Below are 17,544 nucleotides of genomic sequence, written 5' to 3' on the forward strand. Positions count from 1 at the left end.
GTGTCTCAAAGCACATTTAGAAAAACCCAGCAACAGTGATGTGAGAAAATTAGGACACCCTATGAAAGCCTGTATATTTTAAAATGTATTTGGACACATGGATATTTAATATAAATTTCAATGATACTGAGGGATCCAAATAAAATAACTAAACAACTGAAAAATCAGAAAAACCTTTTTTAAAACTTTATGTGAAACGTAATTTACAAAGAATGCAAATTCGGGTGAGGAATAAATTAGGACAGCCCCACATGTCATCCGACTTAAAACGGTTAAAATCACACACAGTTGTATCATGTCAGGTGCACATGATCAGTACATTGTTACCCAGCATTTTAAGGGAACCTTGCCCTATTTAAACCTCAGATTGAGTTTGGTGTGCTCCTGACTGTTGAAGTGTTGAAGTGAGCGCCATGGTGAGATCTAAAGAGCTGTCTGGTGCCCTCAGAAAGAAGATTGTGGCTGCTTATGAGTCTGGTAAGAGATTCAAAAAGATCTCAAAGGAATTTGACATCAGCCATTCCACCATCTCGAAAATTGTTTACAACTGGTGGACATTCAAAACAACTGCCACCACGCCCAGGTCTGGCCGTCCAAGCATATTCACCCCTAGAGCAGACCACAAATTGCTCAAAGAAGTCATCAAAAATCCTAAAATGTCATCACAGGAACTACAGCAGGCTCTGGCTGCTGTCGATGTTAAAGTGCATGACTCTACTATCAGAGACTATAAGTTTGAGGTGTGCAAGGAGAAAATATTTGCTCTCTGAGAGAAACATTAAGACCAGACTGAAGTTTGCCAGAGCGAACGTAGACCAAGACCATGACTTCTGGAATAATGTTCTTTGGACAGATGAATCTAAAACTGAATTATTTGGACACCAGAACAGTAGACATGTTTGGCATAAACCAAACACAGCCTTCGAAGAAAAGAACCTCATACAAACTGTGAAGCATGGCCGTGTCAGTATCCTAGTTTGGGGATACTTTGCTGCAGCAGCACCTGGCCAGCTCACCATCATAGAATCCATCATGAATCTGAAACAATGAGCCAAAGCATACCAGCAAATACACCAAGAACTGGCTAAAAACTAAGTAGAGATTCCTGGAATAGCCAAGTGAAAGCCCTGATCTTAATCCCACTAGGATGCTGTTGGGTGACTTGACAGACTATACATGCAAGAAAACCCTCAAACATCTCACAGCTGAACGAATTATGCATTGAGGAGTGGCCCAAACTTGCTGTCGATGTCAGAGACTGGTAAAAGGTTACAAAAGGTGTCTCAATGAAGTTATATAAGCCAAAGGGGGCAACACTAGTTATTAAGGGGTAGGGTGTCCTAACTTTTTCCTCCATTAAAATACACATGTTTGTTCATATCTTTTTTTTGATGTGTATTTTTTTTTTGTTTAATTGCAATTAAGTCATTTTCTTTTCCAGTAATATATGAAAACATGATTAGATATTGATTTCAAATATCAATATCTAATCATTTATTAATACAGAGCCGATTATTTTATGGGGTGTCCTAATTTTCTCACATGACTGTAAGTGTGTCAATACCAAGTGAATTTAAACCTACAGCTCAGGGACCAGATCAGGGTTACAATCTTTATTTGGCAAGAGTCTTTATCCAGGTGATTGGTGCAACGAGTCGGGCCAGAACTGAACAGGGGATAGACGAATCGAAAAGACAAGCAAACCCTTTATTAACGACACAAAGAAACACAAGGCCGAGACTGTTGCAGCTGTGCAAAGATGAACTTGCAGAGGGAAGGGAAAAGTGAGATTAAATACACTGTAGAGGGAGGGTATACAAGAAACAAATGATAAAAGGGCACCGATGGTACAAAAAGCAAAGGAAAGCATGAAAACAAGAATAAAAAAAACATGGACCAGGAGAAGAGTTGAAGAATAACAAGTATAACATGACCATATGATGATAAACTATACCCATGTTTGCTTGTTGCATTGTTTTTTCTGAATTTTTACCAGTAGATTATATTATTTTAATATATTCAATTTCTCAGTCCGTTTGTTCAATTCCACCTATGTATTTCTATTAATGGAATTATTTAGTCAGTTAATACTTGCCATAGTTCCTAAGTTAAAGCATCACATATGTCATACAAGGGGTGTGGGACAGAAGAAAGTCTCCTTTGCTGCATTCATCATCTGAATGGGCAACTTCTGTTAATTCGAATTCATCAAGTGTTGGAGGTGGATATACCTGAGACAGCTGGGGCATGCTCTGCTTATGCAACACATGAAAAGAACAGCTGATACTGCTCCACTATCACAATGCTCCACCTGCTGATGTGACTGTCCAGTGCTTGGCTGGAAAATCCACTTGCAAAACCTTTGCTCTCCCTGTCACATGCCATAGCACAAGGCAAATGCTGTGCAGTGCCTGCAGTGTGTATTTAGCTTTAGTTGTTTCCATCCAACCACAGTAGAGTGTTTAGCGTGCATTGCCATCAATAAGTCAGACTTGTTCCCAGTGGCTGCTGGTCCCTGTCTGGGCTGCCCTTTGTCACAGACTTTGTTCATCATATTTCTAAGTACTGCAGCAGGTTAGGTAGTCTCAGGATCTGGTCTCTGCTTTTCTCAGATGGTGTGGTTCTGTTGACCTCCAGCTTTCACTGGGGCAGTTAGTTGCTGCCCCAAGTGTAGGTGTTCGAGTATCTTGGGGTCTTGTTACCACTTAGGTGGGTTGGACAGGTGAGGTATTTTGAGCATGTAAATGAGGCCTATTGGAAGACCCAGGATACGCCGGAGTGATTACATGTCCAGATGGCTTCGTTGTGTGTTTAGTTTTATTATTTTTGTAACTGAGTCAAAATAGCCCATTATAGTTGCATCGTGTAAATACAAATGAGGTTTAACTGAACTTACCAAAAACTGATACCAGAGTCAAAGGATGGTGAATAAGCTTTTAAGTCATAAAAATTGATACAATGTAATAATGTAATCTTTAAGCTTTAACATTGCATAGCTAATAATGCTTTGAGAAGAAATAAACCTTGTTATAGATATTATTCTGCTATTAAATGCTTTTTTTAGAGTACCCAGGAACCTCAGTTATAATCCATGTATGTTAAATATGTTGGCAGAATGAGAGTTTATACACTTGTGAATGTGTTCTTTCACATTTTACATTTCCTTGTCTAATTCATGTGTTTGTTGTTTGGGGGTCTACTTTGTTTTGCATTTGTATTAGTTTAGTAATGAAAAAAAATAACATAGAGCTTTAGCTGCACTTAGAAATCCGTGTCCCTCTCAGTCATGTTCCTATTATAGTGGATTAAAGAGGATTACATGCCATTCAAATGTCTGTTAAATAAAACATGCAGTAGGAAAAGTTTAGCACTGTCACATTAGCTGTCTCAGTTTGAACCCCTGCTCCGACCACCTTTCTGGCACTTATGACCTTTGGCTGATGCCTACATGTTTTGACAAACTCTGACACACACCCAGCAGTTCAGATTGCGGGATTGTTTACCAGACGTGGTATCTCAGCTGACTGGCCTCACGACTCGAGAGCTGCAAGTGTGTTTCCATGGTAACCATGTATAGTATTGAGAAGAGCAGCAAAGAGAGTGGAAGAGAAGCAGAGAAAGAGAGAGAATGAAGCAAACCCTGGGAACCATGTCTTGTTATAATTATCCCTATTTTGTCAGTTATTCCAGCTGTGTGTTAAACATGATGCAGGATTGTCGTTTGCGGCATTAAAAAAAATTAATAAATAAACAAACAGGCTTCTACTAATTTGTTAATAAGCATTTGCAGTAACTGAGTTAGTGAGTTCCAGCTGAAGCTGGAGCGTAAAATAAAAGCTTTTGGAATGAACGTCTAAAAACTGCAGGAAACATGACATACTGAGTTTTAGATGCTACAGAAATTTAGAAAAAATTAAAATTGGAACACCTGTCTAATGTCACAGTAATAGATATTTAAGCAGTTAGGTGCATTTGCAAAATGTGGAACTAACCTATCTTACATTTATGACAGTTATATTGTCTTAAAACCTTGTAAAGCATAGTAGTCTGCCATTTTGATATAATTCGCAGTGACTGAATCTGAATTCTCCTAGGATGATCTCTGAGCTGCAATATTTTTAGTAACATAAAGAGAAAAAAAACCCTATTTGTATTTCTCAGTTGTGGTGCAGGCTTGTGGAAAAACTGTCATAATTAATATTACATTAATTCAGTGTTTATCACATAGAAATGTTTATGCAGAGGGAAGAGGGGTTTAGAGTGTGAATGCAGGCCGTGTCATCAGTGGCCTCGTGCCTGGACAGAGATGAGGGCAGCATCACTAGATTCAAATGGGATCCAATCAGCAGTCAAGCAGACAGAACGCAGAGTTCCAGCTGATCCTGACTGACACTATGCATCATTAAACAGGAATCAGAAACAGGCATTTGAATGCATAAATTTTCAATGATATAGTCAAACGAGCATGCAAACAACATCACGCCAACAATTTTGAATATCAGCAGGCAAAATAAATATTTTTTTCTCTACGCATATTCACGTTGTGCCCCAAATATGATGCTCATTCAACCACCTTGTATGTCTGTGTAATATATGTGGATAGTTTAAATTGATAAATCATACACAAAAGGCCTGAAAGCTGTAGGTGAGCTAGCACCTAGCTCACCTACAGCTAGCACAGCTCACCTTCCGTTTCCCTACTACTGCACTGTTTATTTTCTAGTATTAGTACAATGCAGGTTAATACTCAATACCAGCAGACATATCTGCACGTGCACACACACAAACAGATAGATAGTAACTTGGTAACAGATGGTAACATCTAGTGGCAGTTGACAAAACTGCATCACTCAGTGTGTCACATGCTCAGTATGTAGCTTTCAGTAACTGATACAGTCCATTGAAGACTTTACAGAAAACACTGGTAGCAGCAGTGTTATTAACTGTTAACCCCTTCATATCAAACACCACCAATCTGTTTATGGTTAGTATAGGGTTAAGTTAGCAGCCATTACTTTATTTAAGAGAATTAAGCTATGTAAGGTAGACTTTCAAAATATCATCACCACTACTTTGCTTTGACTAACAGATGGTGTCAGAATGGCACAGATACTTGTTTTTTTTTTTCTGCTTTATCTTTATTTATATTAATAATATCATTATCATTTAACATGGACTCCTAGACATATCATCATTCAATTTTTATACCATTTTAATTAGACACTTCAGAATGAAATGTTGGATTTCATGTTACACATATGATTTAAATTAAACAATGTCTTCTTGGTCGGAGTCAGGAAGCACAAAAGCTGCAATCTCATAATGTGGTTGAACACTGCAGCCTTCAGGAAGACATTTGTATTGCATATGCATTACAGTAAACTTGATGATATCTGTGTACTGTAAAAGTTTTAGTCTACAAGCGCAGGTATAATCAGATATTAGATTTCCTGGGAACCCAAATTATCCAAGAGTGAATCCTGAGTGTTGTAATTTACCACAAAAAGTAAGGTATGTTGTTGTAAATCTCCAATGCAAGGAATATCATCAGCACTTTATTTTTTCCAATTATGATAAGAGGCAAACAGCAACGAATGCAATCATCTACAATAAATGTGAATCCCAAATAAATAACTGACGATCTGGGTAACATGGCCCTAATGTTACAAATTAATGGTTATTCTCCCTAAAGAAAGGAAGCACTAATGATGAAAATTTCTTAATTCAAGTTTAATAGTTTGTTTCTGTCCTGTAAGGGATTTTTCTGAAATAGTGTGCAAGCTAAATGCTGATGTAAATCACAAAGTATGCTTGGCTTTGTACATCCTTCGAATTTGTCTTGTAAAGTTTAAGCTACGTCAAAGTGTCTCATATGCCACGTAAATAAAATGCAAATAACACAAGAAAGAATAAACTGAGAAGCACATGTTTTTATTTGTAGGAGGTTTTGTTTTTTCAAGCCTGACTCTCTGAGGGTGTGAGTAGCAAGATGTTTGCGAAAGCTCCCAGACCCAAGCAAATTAGGTACAGAGATGGTCTGTTTAGTCAGTGAGTGAGGAAATCAGTATGGCTGTCAGACTTATGGTATTCTACCACTACGTTAGCTACATTTCAAATTTATACAGCATAATAATAATAACAGGCCTAACTGATGGTGTTAACATGACATGTACTGTTGTAATATAGCATAGCTAGTACAGTAACATACAACTAATAAAACTTAAACACACCTAGAAATAATTGCTTGTGAAAGAGCATTACTTTAGCAGTCACTGCATTCAGGTTTAATTAAAAATATATTTTTCTTTAGCAGTTAAAAATAGCAAGCTAGGGCCCTAAAAGACACAATGATACAGATCAATATGCTAAGCTAATAAGCTAATATGCTATGCTACCGTTAACTTTCTAGACACAATAAAATGGAATTAAGAAAAAGCACGGATAATAACTCGATACATATAGCGTTGTCTGTTTTAGCGTTGCTCACTTCATTAGGATTAGTGGTCCTTCTTCCCTTCATTGTTTTGGTTCTCAGGCTTGTCGAAATCTTCGGTGACCGAACCCACATCTTTTTCCTGAAATACATTCATTTGTTAGAAACAGCTGGGCTAAGAGCTGCACTGACTGAGATTAAAAGTGACAGGACTCGATGTTTTTCACAAGACTTACCTCAGCTGCCTCTTTTCCAATAGAGCATGTCAGCCATTTAATGTATTCCTCTCGCACCTGGTAAAGACAGTTTCAGTTCAGTACAGTATAATAGTTTAGCTCCATACTGAAGAGTCCATCTAAAGCTTTACAACCATAATCATTGTTACACTGTGAACATTGTACTTCTTAAAATTTGTAAAACACAGTAAAGGAGAAACCAGCAGATCATTTTTTTTTAGCGAATAACCACAAACTTACTTTATGCTCCCTTCATTGTGTTACTATTGGCCTAGTGTGAACATTTAAATGAGAGGTTGTGAAAGAGCAAAATGTAATAAGAGCATAGCTCAAGCTAAGGTCTACCTCCTTGTTTAGCAGACAGTGTACGATGTACAGGAATGTGCCCTGCTGGGAGTTGAGGATGATGAAGAGGACCTGGAAGAAAAGGTTTGACTGGTACAGGCCCAGAATCCATGTACAGCCCAGTATGACAAACTGTGCCACGATTTTGAAAATAATCAACCTGAAAAACAAAGAGCACAATATATTTTTTACCATTATTTGTGTTTACATTCATACACAGAAAACATGTCCTTATTTTCTGTGTTTCATCTTATTTCAGCTCATTTATCCAAAGCCATCCTTCACCTTAACATTACAATGAGTTCCACTATAAAGACATGTACGTAAGTCACAAATTGTGCATTAGCACTTACATGCAGGTGCCACTTTCATTGTCACCTCAGTGAAAACAGTACATGAATGTTCAAACCTGGTGTCTTTGGATTGAGAAACATCACTCTTCATGTTGGCCAAAGTGGGTCTCAGACTCCAGAGAGTAGCAAGGAACAATAACCAGTTGATCTTTGAAAAATAAACAAACAGCAATATTTGCTAAGTGTACAAAGTAAAAAGAAGCCTGCCACAGACTAGATAACACAGACTTTTAATTATAGATTATTGCTTCAGTTCCATTACAATTAGTTGTCAATCCAACTTGGCACGGCAGTGCTTTAAATATAATCCTATACCCAATCCTACATTTCATGGGCCAAATACAAACCATTTGCCCAACAGAAGTTAAATGTCCAAGGCCTAACATGACAGCTAACTACAGTCATGTAGTTATACATATACACATGAGGATGTTAAACACTCAATACGCAGCTGCAAATACTCAATGTACTCACTGCTAGGACAGCAATAATAGGTCCCGTTAAAGCCCAGTTGAAATTCCGCTTTGTAGAGAGAAAGCATCTGCAAAAGAATCATGTAAACAAGTAAATAAATAATCAATCAAGCAAACCTGTTCTAGAAAAATATTGATCACATGGGAAAATGTGAAAATAATTATGTGTTACGCACACATTTGAGGAGGTAACACCATATCCACCAGAGTAAATTAGTGCAGAAACACCCACTATTACAAATGGAACACCATAGCCAACAAGGTAGAGAATTGGCCTGGGGAGGCCATCTCGTCGGATGACTTGCACCTTGGAGAGCCTCCGTACTAACAAGTGGAGCTGTAGTGCCTCCAGCAACATCCACACAAAACTGGCAACAATTAAGAAGTGGAGAAGCCCTGCCATGACAGTGCAGGCCAGCTGTAGAGACAGATAAATACATTTAAGCTTTATGGACAATTGGAACACAATAGATAATCTTTTGATAATTCTTGGAGTTTAGCCACATTGTACCTTATTATCAGTGTATTTGTCATTCCACAACAAGAGCAGTTGTGAAAAAAACAGGTTGAGGCAGAGGTGGAGACGGGCTGTGTTGTTAATTTTGGGATTCCAGCTGCACAGAAGGAAGGTAAAGATGGCCAAAGCCAAGAAGAATAGTCCAATAATCACACATATCCGGTTCAGCCACTCTAAAAAAGGATTTGATGGTGTAGGCTGAAAATGAGACATATGAAGATTGTGATTAAAATGACCTTACTGCATATTTTTCTTAGTATGCAAGTAACTATTCAGGTCCCTTCACAGTTGGCTTTGGGACAAACCGCTGACAACCCTTTAGCTCCCAGACACATAGATTTACTAGACCACAATTACTTCTGGAAAGAATGTTATAAACTGGCTAAATCAACCTGTACCAAGTTTTTATACACTAGCTAAGGAGCTTGTTTGTGGCCAAGGGAGTTTCCACAAAGTACCGTATTCAATTTCTAAAATTTTTATAACAGTTTTTGGGTTTACAAGAATTTTTCCCTACGTATTGCCATTCTGAGTCACTCAGTGTTTGTTGAGTTATTTTATCAAATTAAATTACTTCTACAACACAATGAAGTGAAGAAAAGACAAAGTCTGTGCATCCACCACTCAAAATCAAATTAATAATAAGTTCATCAAAAAAGAAGAAGAAAAAAATATATACCTCCCCAATCTGCATGATCAGGGCGAATGTAGAAAGGTGAGAACAGCTGCAGATTGTATAGTTTTCATTAGAGAATGCAACCCAGCAGCCTTCCTCTGACCAGCTCATAGACTTTCCTTCTACAGTTTCTGTGGTTTTCCAGTAAACACAACTGACTGTTCCTGTTTCTGGTACTTCCTGAAAAAGCAAAGAAGAAACATTAAAAGTCTGTATCCCTCTGCATTAATAGATGTAGAGTTGAGATTCTGCAGCTGTACCTTCCTATGGTAGATAGTAAAGTTGACAGGCTCTGTGAGGTTAGTGTTATTAACTGGTATTATGGCTGTGATAACATCCGAACACATATCTGTCTTTTTCTCTGTTTGGAAATACTGATGACTGAGAAGACTCTCCATCCCATTCAGTGTCATAAAAGCAGCTGTTGCAGATCCTGGGAGTTTTCGCATCACAAAAGAAATTGAAAACCATTAATTAATTAAAAACAGTTTGGATTTGTCAATATATTTAATTTTTAAAATACTCTCTCACCATTGTTAGCACGAGCTATAGCCTGCAAGTTGAAGTCCATGGTGTTTCCATTAGCAGAGAGGGAGGTATTCCAGTTATCCTTACTCCCTGGACCAATGGCCAGCAGGCTCAGATCTTACAAATAGATAACAATCAGTCAATTCATACCAACAGTAATTTTAAATATAGTCAAGCTACAAAATATTAGAATTTAACTTACCCACTGTCGAAGAGTGCACTTCCTTTTTGGTTTGGTTTTCGGTATGTGGAGTCATTGCAACAACGATATACTCTGAAAGGTCAAGAATTGCGCTGCCCGTCGCCCGATCTCCTTCACTACTCACCTTGCTTTGTGTGGCTCGTGGTCCAACACCGGACACGGCCTGCAAAAATGTAAATCATTTTAATCAGTGAAACACATAAATGTAAATACAGACATGGAATATGGTATGTTTTCTTTGGCTGGACATTAAGTACCATAGATGCAGCAAAGCTGTTGGCTACCGTCTGCAAACACATTATGAAGAAAAGAGAGAAAGGCGTTAGATAAAATGTACTGTGGTTTACTCAATACATCACACAACATATTATTTTTAGTTACAAATATCTGAATATATAACAAAGCACACTCTGGCTTACAAGCATCACTTTTGAACTACATACCGCTTCTGGTATGAAGGCACCTGTATTGTTTTTCAGGTCATCTTGCATATTGCTGATGAACGATATTTCTTTTGTCAGACCCTGCATTGAATGTGCAGTATTAGTATTCATTTATTACAAAGCACTGTCTGGTAATTGTCATGGTTTAATTTCCTGTTGCTTTATTTGAATGGAGCTAAACATTGGTTTAAACATTGTTATGCATTGGTGACAAAAAAATAAGGCACCTTTAAAAGGTAAATATTTCGATGGGTCTCACCTCTTTGACTGGAACTTTATTTAGAGCATCTTCAACGCCTGTCAGTAAATTAAAAATGTGAACATCAAATGCTCCCTCAAACCAAATAAATAACCTTAAAACAATTCAAAATTATGGTTGAAACTGACTCACTTTGACAATATGTGACATTCAATATCCAGGCAACGATTCCAGTTGTGGGAAACAATCCATCGGGGCAGGAACAGTAAAAGGTACCCGGTACATTAGTGCACACAGTCATTTTACCACATATACCGGGTGTCTCAGTGCATTCGTCAATATCTGCAGTATAGAGAGCACACACACACACACACACACACACACACACACACACACACACACACACACACACATGCAAGGCAATCTGTTTTTAAACTGCTGCATTTAATCATATTTGAGCTGCTATATGTCAAAACACCAAACAAGAGCACAAACCTCTGCATGGGTTATCATAGCTGGCTATAAAGTCTGGGTTGTTAATCCGATAACCAGGGATACAGGTGCACAAGTAAGATCCAATTGAATTTGAGCAGTTACAATCTGGTCCGCAGATGTCTATACATGTACTACACACTGGTAGGATACACTCATTAATATCTGTTGAAGTACATGAATTAAAAAAATATATGTTATCAACAAAAGAAGCCATATATTCTTTTCTGAGAAACAAAAATTACATCAGCGGATGCCTGGACATGTTTCTATGACAACAATAAACGCATATTTGGAGGAATCTTGGTTAGTCTGTCCGATTAGGTAATAATGGAAAAGAGGCTATTCTGTTAGTTTCAAATCTAACAAGGACAGGTTGTGCAGCTAAATTGTGCTAGCAATGCCAAATCTGGATAGTATGTTTTCATGTTTTATTTATAATAGATTAAATTTAATCTTTGCATAGTTTCCACATTTTGTGACAATGTGTTCCGTCTTTCCTTTTTTAAAAAAAAAAGTCTGTATGATTTTAGCCAAGCCATGACATTGCCAGTGCTTCATTGAACACGTAGGGATAATTCATCATTAATTCATCCTTCTGACACTAAAACAGCAATGACCCTGTGATTTAATGTATTTTGTCAGCCTAGGCCTTTCTTTACTCAGTATAACAATCTTGTGACATTGTAGTGGTCACATAAATACTTTTGAAATAGCAGGGAAACACACAGAGAGAGAGCAAACACAAGTGACTTCAAATATAAATAAATCAATTTCCACATACCAATACAGACGTTGGTCTCATTGGGTTGCTTAGTTTTATCCATTGGTTCAAAACCCACCTTACAGCTACAGGAGTAATTTCCAGGCAGGTTTTCGCAGATAGAATATGGACCACATATCGTTGGGTTGTAACACTCATCAATATCTGAAGTTAGAAAGTTACAGCTAGTTCTTATCACACTGCATTTTAAAGTTGTAAAAGTACAAACCACCCTTTCACAGAAACTCATACAACTCTTAATATATTATGCATACAAATATTCTGTTGTCACACTCAGTAATTAACAGTAATATGAACAGTCCAATGAAGTTCACTTGATAGAATATTGTAACGTGCAATACAGACCTTGGCAAATAGGGGACATCTTATAATCAGCCCTAAAGCCTTCAGAGCAGTTGCACACAAAACTTCCTATGGTGTTGTAGCAGGTCCCGTATGGCCCACAGACACCACTAAGACATTCATCAATATCTACACAAAGAACAATTAAAAAGTGAATATAAAACAAACTAAACAGGATTATTTCTGTGTTTGTTTGTTTGATTTGTACCTTCACAGCCAGGGGTCAGTTTAAGTTTTGGTATTGGCTTTGGTAGTTGAAATCCTTCCCAACAGTTACAACTGTATGACCCAACTGTATTGTGACAGTTGGTATTATGACCACAAATTCCTTTAGTCCTTGTGCACTCATTGATATCTGGTAAGATGATATACAATTAGCAAATTGCAAACTTTAAAAACATATTAGTCCAGATGATGCACTTGCTTCTGAGTGTCTATTTATAAATAACAGCTTTTACAATTACTGGTATAAACATTATAGGTCTAGATTTCTGTAACGATCTTGAAAATTATGTATTTTCATATTGATCATAATATAAAAAAAATATATATAAATATTGCTGTTTTGAAAATAACATCTTGTTTTTAATGTACTATAATTTCTTACCAATACAGCCATATGATGTTGAAGTAGGCGGGTCGTCTGGAGGCATTTCATATCCACCATTGCAAATGCATCCCCCATCTGCTGTGCAATTACCCAATGGTCCACAAGACTTTTCAGTACACTTACTATGATCTAAATAGATATAAAATCATGGTACATGTTCAGTATTATGAATAACATAATATTCCCAATAAATAATATATTTTTTTATTTTATATATTAGGATAAATAATAATATTATATATATTATTTATATTAAGAAAAAATCATGAATGCAGCATGCATTGCTCATAAAAATGAATGAGTATGATATTGTAACAGACATGTTACTTGCTTGTGCGAAGCACAAAACAGTTCATAGCTGGCAAGTTGTTTCACATCTTTACTAGTTTTCAAAATACTGCGGCCTAATCAAATGAAGTTTAGTGTAGCCATCTTTTTAAGAATGCAAATGATGTTTTTTCCCATACAGCACCAATACAAACACCTACATCAAAGAATACGTCTGTTTTAATCTAATATTTGATTTTTCTGTTCTATTCTGTCTAACTTGTTTGTTTTTTTAATTGTTATTTCAGTATTATATTTGCTTAAAAAATATTGTGTAACTGCATCTCAGTGGAAAGATGCCTATTACTTTGTCAATGTAGTTTACTCCCAGACTCTTTTAGGTTGTATCCATCACAAAATATTTTTTGTGAGTGAAGAAATTCATCAACACAAGGCATACACTCACAAGACAAAGATAATAAGTAATTGAATCAGTCTTTGAAAATGCTTAAATCTTTTTGGATCATCAAACAAGTTAATAAAAGTAAAAACTTATTTTAACACAGATTAATAAAATATAAAATTCTGAAATGATCAGTTAATTTATTAAGAGAAAAAAAAGTCATCCAAACCTTCCTGGCCCTATTTGAAGCATTTCCTCCCTTTATTAAGTCATGAATTCACAGGTATTAACAGTTAACCGGATCTTTTGTAAAAGCTAAGTTCAGTTCCATTAGCTATGCCCGGATCCAATTACTGCCAAAACTCTTGAACCATAAAATCACTTGTCTTACAAAGTGAAATAGGCTAAAAACTCTCTAAAAGCTACACATCATGCAGCTAAGAAACAATGTAATTGACATGTATCAGTCTGGAAAGGTTTACAAAGACATTTCTAAGACTTTGGAACTTAAGTGACAGCCATTATCTAGAAACCTTCCCTGGAAAAATCCAGGGTGCCAAAATTACTCCAAGAGAGCATCAACAGCTCATCGTGGGGTTCACAAGTGAAAACACAACAACATCTAAAGACCTGCACTACACACTTAATTTCAGTTAAGGTCCCAGTCATGATCCAACAATAAGAAAGAGACTGAGCAAAAATGTGAGAGTTTCAAGGAGAAAACCACTGCTGAGCAAAACAGAAAGGCTCGTCTTACATTTGTTAAAAACATTTTTGATTAACCCCCGAAGTCTTTGAGGAAATATTCTGTTGACTGATGAGACAAATGTTGAACGTTTTGTAAGGTTTGAGGCTTATTCTAGCGTAAAACTAACACAGAATTCAGAAAATGTGATCCTAGTTTGAGTCAAATACGGTGGTGGTAGTGTGGTGGTCCGGGGCTGCTTTGCTCACTTGAGTTGCAGCAGGACAATAATCCAAAAAACACCACCATAATCACCTCTGAATGGCTCAAAACATACCAAAACCAATGGAGTGGGCAAATCAAAGTCCAGAATCAGACTGAGATGCTTTTGGTGACCTAAACAGGTTTTAGCTGAAAACCATCTACAGTGTAGCTGAATTAAAACTTGCAGTTCTTGCTGCCAAAGGGGGCAAAACCAGTTATTACATTTAGGAGGCATTGCCTTTTTTACACACGGCCATGCTGGTTTTGACAGCATTTTTTTGTAATTTAAATCATCAGTTAAAAACATATTTTTTATATACTCAGGTTAAGAGCTGACTGGGAAAAACAAGTAGACCTATCAAAGCACTACAGAAATATTTTATTTAAAGTCAATAATATCATATTGAACTTATTTCTGTATATAATTAATTACTAAAATAATGAAATCATAATAATATAATCAATAATAAATTTTATTTTTATATATTTCATACATATTTTTTGAAATGTGATTTTCACTGTCTATCTAAAATTACAAATTTCTATTTAAATAACTTAATTTTCAAATTAAAATCAACAGCACTTACATTAAATGAAAGAAGTCCACATGAGCTAGTTTGATATCTTCAGGTGATAAATTTGGAAGTAGTCTCACATCATTTGAAAGAATACAGTTTTCTTACCCAGAAAAAGGCGCAGTTTATTATGACACATGAAGTTTGCAAATTTGCAAGATCATTTCTGAATTTGAAATTTGCACTTGTACACATCATCCTATAATGTCTTTTAAACTGTGTTTGGCACGCACAGAAAATAATGCAAATTCAATGTCATTCTACCAGAACATGTATCAGTTATCAGTGTCAGCTTCCTCCAGAGGACGTGTTACAGTTTGTTTGTTTTTTGAAATAAAAACAGCAAGACATTTCTATTAGTTTAAGTATAGAAAATTTGTTGTTACAATATTTTATATTAAATTAAAACATCTTCACAAAGTAATTAACTGATTAATTTACTATTTAAATTCTTCTCCAACAAAAAATACTACATTTCATATAACATAAGTTCACATAGGTTTCACATTTCAAAGATAGTTTCAAAGAATCTTGAGCATGTCTTGAATGATTCAGCTCATATTTACATTATTTAGTATAGCATAAAGGTTTTATATGTCTACACATTTTACATTGAATGTGCAACACATAAACAAAACATAGTCTCAGTCATTAAACACTGTAAACTTTGCCAGTGTTCTCGTGGAGAGGCTGTAACATTTTAATACAATTGTTGTATGATTTTTGAGCTCAGTAAGGTGACTGTTACTGTTACTCAAAAAAAACCCTATTATATTAGATGATACTTTTCTTAGTAGTAATGCACTACATTACTTGATTACTAACTGAAGAAAATCTTTTCTTTTTAACACACCAGGTCACTATCAAAATGTTATTATGTTAATGCTTTTCAGATGCATTTTGGGCTTATATTATTATTATTATTATTATTATTATTATTATTATTATTATTATTATAATTATAAAGACATGTTGCATTATTTTCCTATCAAATATCACTAATGGCAGTTCTGGCGTTACATAAAGTTTGAAAATGTTTCTTAATTGTCCAAATGAGAACTGATGTTTCGAAACTTTTATTTCGTATTTTGTGTATTTTGTAAGTAACGTTTGCTTGTAAGATGTTGCCTGTAAAATACAAATTTAAACATATCATGTACATTTCACACAATTCTTTAAACCAATAAAACTTGAAATTAAAATTATACACACAAAAAAGTGTCTCTACTCACAAGTTACATATACCATGTTGGGAGCTGGGAGGGGATCCTCTGGTTTATACACATAGAATTCTCCTGGACAGAGGGCCACACTCACTAAAAAACTATTTTCATTACACCCTTTTGCAGTCCCATTTGTCGGATACAGAGACAAATTAGTTGGTAAGGGAAATGGTATAAAAATGGGGACAAGTGTAGCACCAGTTTGGACTGTTAGACAGGATGTAACAACTGTGTCTCCACCGATCCCCGTAAAGCGCAACCATTTTCCAAGAAAATCTGCATCATTTTGGGAATAACCAGTAAAAGGGGTAGATGCAAAGGCTCGGTTCCGCCATGGTTCATTTATCTCAATGTATCCATCACAAGAACCTGCAAATAACAAGCAAGCATTGGAATCATAGTAGTTATTTTAAATGTTTTTGGAGGATTTGCTGTGGGTTTTTTAGTATTTGCTGTAGCAGAAAATCTTACATACCAGGAGGAAAATCACAAGAGACAGGTATGATAAACAAACCTACCAAAGGGAAAAATACTGGTGAATGAACTAGTTTTCATTGCTTTAAAAGGTGATTTTTCAACAGCTAAAACCAAAAACTAAAACTTTTGCGATTAAAGTATTATAAACATTGACTGAAATTTACACATATCTTTGTGAAATGCTACATAAAGTCATAGTAACTGTTTATAATTTACCATTATTTGATTAGAAATACGTGTCTTTGAATCCAGAATCTAAACTAAAAATTTGTTCCATCTTAATAATGTAGTTTTCTCATTAAAATTAGCACTGACATCACTTTAATACCTTTAAAATTATTTTCTCTGTCAAATTCACTTACCCAGAAAAAGGGACAAGACACAGTCCATAGTGACAAGTCAAGTCAAGTCTCCAGATCTGTTCTGAATGTTCACATTGTAAAACATGAACAACACCCAAATATTGCTTTTAAAAGCATTATGTGAATGCAAAAAGCAATGCAAATTCACCAACTTGTGTTGACTATGTTAAGGACCTAGGAAAGAAACACACTGTTGACTGCAGGATTTTTATGTTGTCTTTTTCATGTTTGTGAAAAAGTGTTTTCAGGTTTGTGAAGCATTTATTCTTTTCTTTAGTTCCTTTCTCAGATCTCAATGATAATGAACACAGTTATACTTAAAATTCCCAAAACGAATCCTGTAAAATCTGCACCAAATCAATTTAGAGACTAAGGACTTTTAAAGCACACTTCAAAATTGATCAAATAGCTATTTTATTTGTGAAATTAAAAAAATAGGGGCTGTCCTGCTTGTCCTACTTTTTTTTTTCTGTAGGCCATCTCGTATTTCTGATCTATTGAATATTTGTCCTTTCGCACAAAAAAAAAAACATTTCAAGCTTTCAGTCAAAACCTGCATCAGAGCTCACTCCTACTTCAAAACGAACCGTTTCAGTGTTTTGTGTATGCTAATTCATATGTACACGATCAGTGCCTGCATTTGCTTTACATTACC

General features: G+C 35.8%; 1 protein-coding gene across 1 annotated transcript; it reads right to left on the bottom strand.

The window, feature by feature from the left end:
* Positions 1–5,915: 5,915 nt before the first annotated feature.
* On the bottom strand, positions 5,916–16,975 carry LOC120747340 (adhesion G protein-coupled receptor E1-like). Its single transcript, XM_040053145.1, has 23 exons — positions 16,890–16,975; positions 16,526–16,564; positions 16,060–16,419; positions 12,631–12,762; positions 12,232–12,378; positions 12,027–12,152; positions 11,682–11,825; positions 10,901–11,062; positions 10,598–10,747; positions 10,466–10,503; positions 10,207–10,287; positions 10,021–10,050; positions 9,764–9,926; positions 9,565–9,678; positions 9,294–9,466; positions 9,037–9,213; positions 8,352–8,555; positions 8,017–8,258; positions 7,842–7,908; positions 7,424–7,515; positions 7,015–7,174; positions 6,670–6,726; positions 5,916–6,575 (listed from the first exon to the last, which is right to left on the bottom strand). Exons 1-23 carry the CDS (start codon positions 16,915–16,917, stop codon positions 6,498–6,500), a joined length of 2,964 nt encoding a protein of 987 aa, XP_039909079.1. The 5' UTR covers positions 16,918–16,975; the 3' UTR covers positions 5,916–6,497.
* Positions 16,976–17,544: the final 569 nt, after the last annotated feature.

The sequence above is a fragment of the Simochromis diagramma genome, unplaced genomic scaffold (assembly GCF_900408965.1).
Source record: "Simochromis diagramma unplaced genomic scaffold, fSimDia1.1 OVJJ01000321.1, whole genome shotgun sequence".
NCBI classification, from domain to species: Eukaryota; Metazoa; Chordata; class Actinopteri; order Cichliformes; family Cichlidae; genus Simochromis; species Simochromis diagramma.